The sequence below is a fragment of the Haematobia irritans genome, chromosome 2 (genome assembly GCF_050003625.1).
Source record: "Haematobia irritans isolate KBUSLIRL chromosome 2, ASM5000362v1, whole genome shotgun sequence".
In the NCBI taxonomy this organism is placed as follows: domain Eukaryota; kingdom Metazoa; phylum Arthropoda; class Insecta; order Diptera; family Muscidae; genus Haematobia; species Haematobia irritans.
Window position 1 is genome coordinate 203480443 of NC_134398.1, and position 6996 is coordinate 203487438.

At 25.6% G+C, this 6996-nt stretch overlaps 1 protein-coding gene across 2 annotated transcripts; it reads left to right on the forward strand.

The window, feature by feature from the left end:
- The first annotated feature begins 846 nt into the window (after positions 1 to 846).
- Positions 847 to 5153, forward strand: LOC142226956 (uncharacterized). 2 transcript variants are annotated; one of them, XM_075297221.1, is made up of 5 exons: positions 847 to 1007; positions 1111 to 1218; positions 4410 to 4448; positions 4670 to 4708; positions 4793 to 5153. In XM_075297221.1, exons 1-5 carry the CDS (start codon positions 951 to 953, stop codon positions 4922 to 4924), a joined length of 375 nt encoding a protein of 124 aa, XP_075153336.1. In that variant the 5' UTR covers positions 847 to 950; the 3' UTR covers positions 4925 to 5153. The 2 variants fall into 2 exon arrangements, with proteins under 2 accessions (XP_075153336.1, XP_075153337.1); XM_075297222.1 differs by having other exon boundaries at positions 4670 to 4699.
- Positions 5154 to 6996: the final 1843 nt, after the last annotated feature.

Sequence of the window (6996 nt, forward strand, 5' to 3'; positions counted from 1 at the left end):
TTCTTTGGGTATATAATATCTCAAAAATTCATTTAAAAATTCTGTTTAGGATGAATGAATTGAGTTTTCAAAAAATTATTACTACTTCTCTATAGGATATCCAAAGGAGCACAAACAGTTTTTTTCCAATTGACGTATAGGCCCTTAAAAAACTCATATCTATGGTCATCCCTTCTCATTGGTTATGTTAATTGTTTCATTGTTTTTGGTTTATGATTGTTTGTATATTTTCTCTATATTTTATGATGGACCAATTTCAAGATCAATAACACAATGAATTGATAAGATTTTGATTAATTTTTATTTCTTCAAAGTGAATGAACTTTGATAGTGAAAACATGAGAATTTCCATCTTTTTACATTGCTAGAAAAAAATACCTAATCACAATTAGTAATACATATATAGAAATAATGTATATAACAAAAGTTTTGTGTGATACCAAGAGATTTAAACTCAGGCACACTCGCGTGCATACACACGAACACAGCCAAACGTAGCTTACACTTTTACTTTACATTGAATTCGAAATGTCCAAATACGAATCATCTATTTTAGCTAAACAACAACAACAACAAAACAACGACGATTATGACAGAGAGAGATCGACAAGTATTTCAGGTTCCTAATGAGAAGAGAGCTCTATTCTAAGTTCAAGAAGTTATCAGTAATACTCACTGCATTAGTCCACATACACATACATGTAGCATGTGTGACTATCAGGGCTGATGATAATAGTTTGGTGGTATTTCTTAATGATAGATAGTAAAAGTCCACGCGCATTTCAGGCATCTAATACCCAATACCACTACAATTTGTCTTTATATATTTTTTCCAGTCATAATGTCTTCAAGGCTATCACTATTTCCATAAAAGTCAGTGACAATTGAAAATTTATTCAGAGTAAATCTTACTTTAGAACCACTCGAATCATATAAGAACTAGGAAAAAAATGGCCGGTACTTTGAAATACGTCTTTTTGGCTGTAGCTGTCGTTTGCTACATGCAGGTAGGTTGCCACCTATGCCTAATGGAATATCTTCGAACTCTCCTTATAAAGGGCATCGCTTAATCAGATCCTGTATAATTTTTTTTTATCTACATATCCTTAGTGCGCTGAAATGGCCCGCTTGCCACGCAACACCGCCCCTACCAATACCAACAGTGAACCAGCTGTCCCCGCCAACTTTTTGGAAGCTTTATCCAAGCCTGAATTCTTTGTAAGTTGAATGAATGTATATGGAAAATTGAGAGGGAGAGAAAATGTGATACAATTCTATGAGTAATTGAAAATAATGTGAAACAGAAATTACCTATTATAAAAAATCAGGGATGTATCCTAGGGTACAAAATAGGTACCTTTAGAAAAAAAAATATTGTGTAACACTTTCCACGGTAACAAATGAGAAATAAGTATCAGTAATATAGCCACAGTATAATGAAAAAAAAAGAACAGTAAACCACCTACCAGGAAGAAAAATTTTAGAAAATTTAGATTATTTTTGGAAAATTTTGACTAAACAGTATTACAACAGCTGTCATCACGCCGATATCACAAAAATAAGTAAATATTTTTCGACAAATTCAAGAAAATTTATTAGACATACATAATTAATTTTTTTTACTTGTTAAAGAAATTTTTGTAATTTAAAGGAAAAAAATTGGAGTTCAAAATTGCAAGAATGTGCCATACGTGGTTCAAAATTTAAAGAAGTAATGAACTATTTTGTGAAGAGTAAGAATTTAGTAAATCTCTATGCTTCATTTGTGTATAATTTTTTAATTCATTTAATTAACGTATAGTAAAGGAAATCTTCTCCAAACTTAATAATTCCATTAGCTAAAATAAAGTTAGATTGCCAAGGGTGAAATAGAGGGTTCACTTTTTTTTGGGAATAGTAAAATGATCTCTATACACGGTTGCTACTCGAGCCAAAAATAATCTGCCAAATCTTCTCCAAACTTAATAATTCCATTAACTAAAATAAAGTTAGATTGCCAAGGGTGAAATAGTAAAATGATCTCTATACACGGTTGCCACTCGAGCCAAAAATAATCTGCCAAAACTTGGAGCAAGTTTCACAAAAAAAAATTGTCAACATTTTATTTCTATAAAAATGTTGTCAGTCAAAATTTTATTTCTATAACAAATTTTGTCAAAATTTTATTTCTATAGAAAATTTTGTCAACATTTCATTTTCATAGAAAATTTTATCTTTACAGAAAAATTTGTCAAAATTTGTTTGTAGAAAATTTTGTCAAAATTTTATTTTTACAGAAACTTTTTTCAAAATTTTATTTTTATAGAAATTTTGTCAAAATTTTAGTTTTTATAGAAAATTGTGTTAATATTTTTTTATAGAGTATTTTATCAAAATTTTATTTGTATAAAAAATTTTATCAACAATTTACTTTTAGAGAAAATTTTGTCAAAATTCTATTTTTATAGAATTTTTTTTTCAAAAATTTATTTTTGTACAAAATTTTGTCCACACTTTATTTTTATATGAAATTTTGTCCAAATTCTATTTTTATAGATTTTTTTCAAAATTTTATTTTTGTAGAAAAATTTCTCAAAACTTTATTTTTATATGAAATTTTGTCAACATTTTATTTTTATAGAAAATTTTGTCAAAACTCTATTTTTATAGTTTTTTTTTAATTTTATTTTTGTACAAGATTTTGTCAATTCTTTATTTCTATAGAAAATTTTGTCAACATTTTATTTCTACAGACAATTTTGTCAAAATTTTATTTCTATAGAAAATTTTGTCAAAATTTTATTTCTATAGAAAATTTTGTCAAAATTTTATTTCTATAGAAAACTTTGTCAAAATTTTATTTCTATAGAAAATTTTGTCAAAATTTTATTTCTATAGAAAATTTTGTCAAAATTTTATTTCTATAGAAAATTTTGTCAAAATTTTATTTCTATAGAAAATTTTGTCAAAATTTTATATCTATAGAAAATTTTGTCAAAATTTTATATCTATAGAAAATTTTGTCAAAATGTTATTTCTATAGAAAATTTTGTCAAAATTTTATTTCTATAGAAAATTTTGTCAAAATTTTATTTCTATAGAAAATTTTGTCAAAATTTTATTTGTACAGAAAATTTTGTCAAAATTTTATTTGTACAGAAAATTTTGTCAAAATTTTATTTCTATAGAAAATTTTGTCAAAATTTTATTTCTATAGAAAATTTTGTCAAAATTTTATTTCTATAGAAAATTTTTGTCAAAATTTTATTTCTATAGAAAATTTTGTTAAAATTTTATTTCTATAGAAAATTTTGTCAAAATTTTATTTCTATAGAAAATTTTGTCAAAATTTTATTTCTATAGAAAATTTTGTCAAAATTTTATTTCTATAGAAAATTTTGTTAAAATTTTATTTCTATAGAAAATTTTGTTAAAATTTTATTTCTATAGAAAATTTTGTCAAAATTTTATTTCTATAGAAAATTTTGTCAAAATTTTATTTCTATAGAAAATTTTGTCAAAATTTTATTTCTATAGAAAATTTTGTCAAAGAGGAATATTTTGCAGAATTTACCAAAGCATTAAGGATTCTACTAATCTACCAAAGGCTAATCTACCAAATGCTTCAATCACGAATGTTAATCAATCGGGAATGTTAATTAAAAAATATAGTAAATAATATTTGTATGGATTAAAAAGAAGATTTAAATTGAAAGCAAATTTGTGACATATTATCAATTTTTCTTTTATTTCTACTTTTTAAAAATTAAAAATAATTAAAAATTGATTATTAGATTTTTTCGTTAAAAATCAAATAATTCAGAATCGATTAGTTGATTTTTACCAATATAAAAATTTTATTATTCAGCTATTATTTTTTTATTCAGTATCGTTTTAAAAATAATAAAAATTCTATTTGTCAAATTTTAAGGTTACCAACAGGTCCCCTTTGACTTTTTAACGTTTGTGCTTATTTTTGCAAAAATCGTTTGGTTGACACTATTTTATCCTTATTTGAAAGAAATTCTATTATCCTAAAATTACATACAATTACATATTAAATTGAAATATCCTAATTTCGTTGCTTCGGAGCAATACAAAAAATCAAAAAAATTTAAAGCTTATATATTTTTTTAAATTCAACTTAAAACCATAAAAAAAGAAAATTATAACGATTGAAGAAGAAACCAACAATAACAAAATCAAAACAATAGCCAAAATCTTTATAACTAAAACCATATTTTTTTTTTTAATTTATAAAATATGTTAATTAATTTGTGATAGGACAATTAAAATATAAAAAAAAAAATAAATAATCTAATGTTAGAAATGTATAATCACACTTAAAAACTACTATGGCCTAATTATACTCTCCCGGTTAAGGCAATCGAATCCTTATTAATAGCTTTTGTTTCGTTATTTACTTTCAGAACAACTTGTTTGCCAACATTTCTGCTGCTTTCACTGAGGTATGTATATATAGAATTTATTTTTGAATATTTTTAACTCACTCTGATTGGTCGAATTTAATACAAAAAAAAATGTAAAATTCCTAAAACCTTTTAAATTTCTTTGAAATTGTCTATACTTTCAAATAACATTATACAAAAAAACTAAAATTTTTAAATATTTAATTAATTAATTTTAATCATTTAATTTTTTTTTTGTTTATATCGTTCCCTAATTCAAGGATAACTTGAAGAAATATGGCATCAACCCGGTAACCTTTGTAATTAATCACAAACCTTTACCACTTTTGAGCTAAAATATTTATTCCTTTTTTTGTTTTTTCTTCCCCTCCCCACCCAAATAGAGTGATGTCAAGGAAGGCTTTGCCAAGGTTCAAGAAAACTTCCAAAATGGTGTGGCTGAATTGCAAAAGAACGTCAACACTTTGATTGAACAACAACCCGCTGATGCTAAACCCAAGAAGACCAAGAAGTAAATACCTTGAAAACAGCTTCAAGTCTATGATAAATTTTTGTTAATGTTAAGATGCCACCTAAGAATTGTTTCCTAGTTCAATGTACTTTGTTCAGTTATTTTGTTTTATGTAAATAAGCATTATTTGTCTATTAGATGGAATGTTTGCTTGTTTTTTTAAGTCACCACAACGAAAAGAAAAAACAAGAATAAAGCATGTTTTCATAAAGTGAGGGTTATAAAAACTAAAACGAAGGATTTTTTTTGGGGGGTTAGTGTTAATTAGACGAAAATCGAATTTTCGCCATGGGTGCTCATGTGATCGTCCTGGTCCTTGAGGTCCAGGTCAAGGTGTATCTTTCACATTGAAAATTGCAGAACGGAAGCGAATGCACTTTTGTTGCGCTGTACTGTGGTAAATATCGTCTGCCTAAACTTTACAAAAAATTCGAAATATCTCAAATTTCTTTATTAATTTTTGAACAGCCATAAGTTTTTTTCAACTTCTCTGAATTTAATTTTGTTCTTGGTTAAATGAAGTTTGCCACATTTGCCAATCCATGGGATTGATAGCACTGGACTCGAACGACATCAATTGATAAGATACGAAAACACTTTTTCCGATTACCCAATATTATCGAGAATTGTCTAAACAAACTATTTATTTACATTCCAACATAATTTCCTTCTAACTCGATAGACCCAATTAGGCCCATTTTTTTGCTTTTAGACAATACAATAAAAAATATATATAGCTTTTTATTTGGTTGCTTTGCATATCAGGCACCCGTATAGTTTTGCACACTTTTTCCTTCATATACCATCGTGTTATCCAGTTGACAATTGTGACGCCGTAAGATATGCAATGAAAAATTTATTAGTTCTTCAACCCGGATCTCCCCTGAACTTTTAATTTCAAGGCTTGATTTGGGAAGACAAAATGATTTTTGGATTCATAATAGAGACAAAAACAAAAACTTTAAATTGTGATATACAGTTTTTATATAAAATAAATGAAATAATTATAAGTAAAGTAAAACACAAAAAATCGAAGTTAAACCCTAGACCAAGAAAAACTTTATAAATTATACTTAAATTGAACTGAACTCTTTAAATGTAATTATTAAATTTTTGTGTAATATTATGTTATTCAAACTATAACATATAATGATAAATGAAATAAAAAATATAAAAATTTATTATTTTTCTAATAAATATTTCAATAAAATCCTATTGAAAGAATAGCAAAAAAGTCGTTGAAGCGTCTAGGAGACAATGGCATAAGTTTGTTTTTTTTTTTGCATCTTTAAAGGCTTGGCAATAAATGACCCATTAAAGAATTCTAAATTTAAATTAATTGGATTGATTGTTTTCAACTAGATCAACAATGACGAATATATCACATTGAAAATCAATTCTTGAAATTTACATGTTGCACTTACACCGGTTTACATACTAACAAAAATTTCCATTGCATATTTTTAGGCATTATGCTAGATAACACAATGGGATGCAAAGGAACAAGTACTCAAAACTACAGAATTGGATGTAAAAGTTCGATAAGAATCCAAAAAATTTAACGAAAACTTTTATTAGTTAGTAAACCGGTATATCTCCTGAATTCTTAATTTCACGGTTTGAATGTAGTGATGTCCAGTTTGTAAATAAAATATGTGAAATAATTTCGAAGTAAAAAAACAAAAATTGTAAGTCCAACATAGAAAAAAACCAAATGGTCCATTAAAAAATTAAAAAATAAATAAATAAATAAAAAATTAAAAAAACACATAAAAGAAAAATAATAATAGAATTATAGTAAAATAAAGTAATTTGTAAATTTACACTGAAAAAAATAACAGTGAGCCCACCGGGAAGAAAAATTTTGATTAATTTTAGAAAATTTAGATTATTTTTTGAAAATTAAAAAAAAAACACGGCCGTAAGTTCGGCCAGGCCGAATCTTTTGTACCCTCCACCATGGATTGCGTCTTCTAAATTGTAAGTTAGTCCATACGTTGTGTACATTAAACAAAACAAAAAGGCCGATTAAATACGTATATAATTCAGTTTGACAAAATTTTCTATAGAAATAAA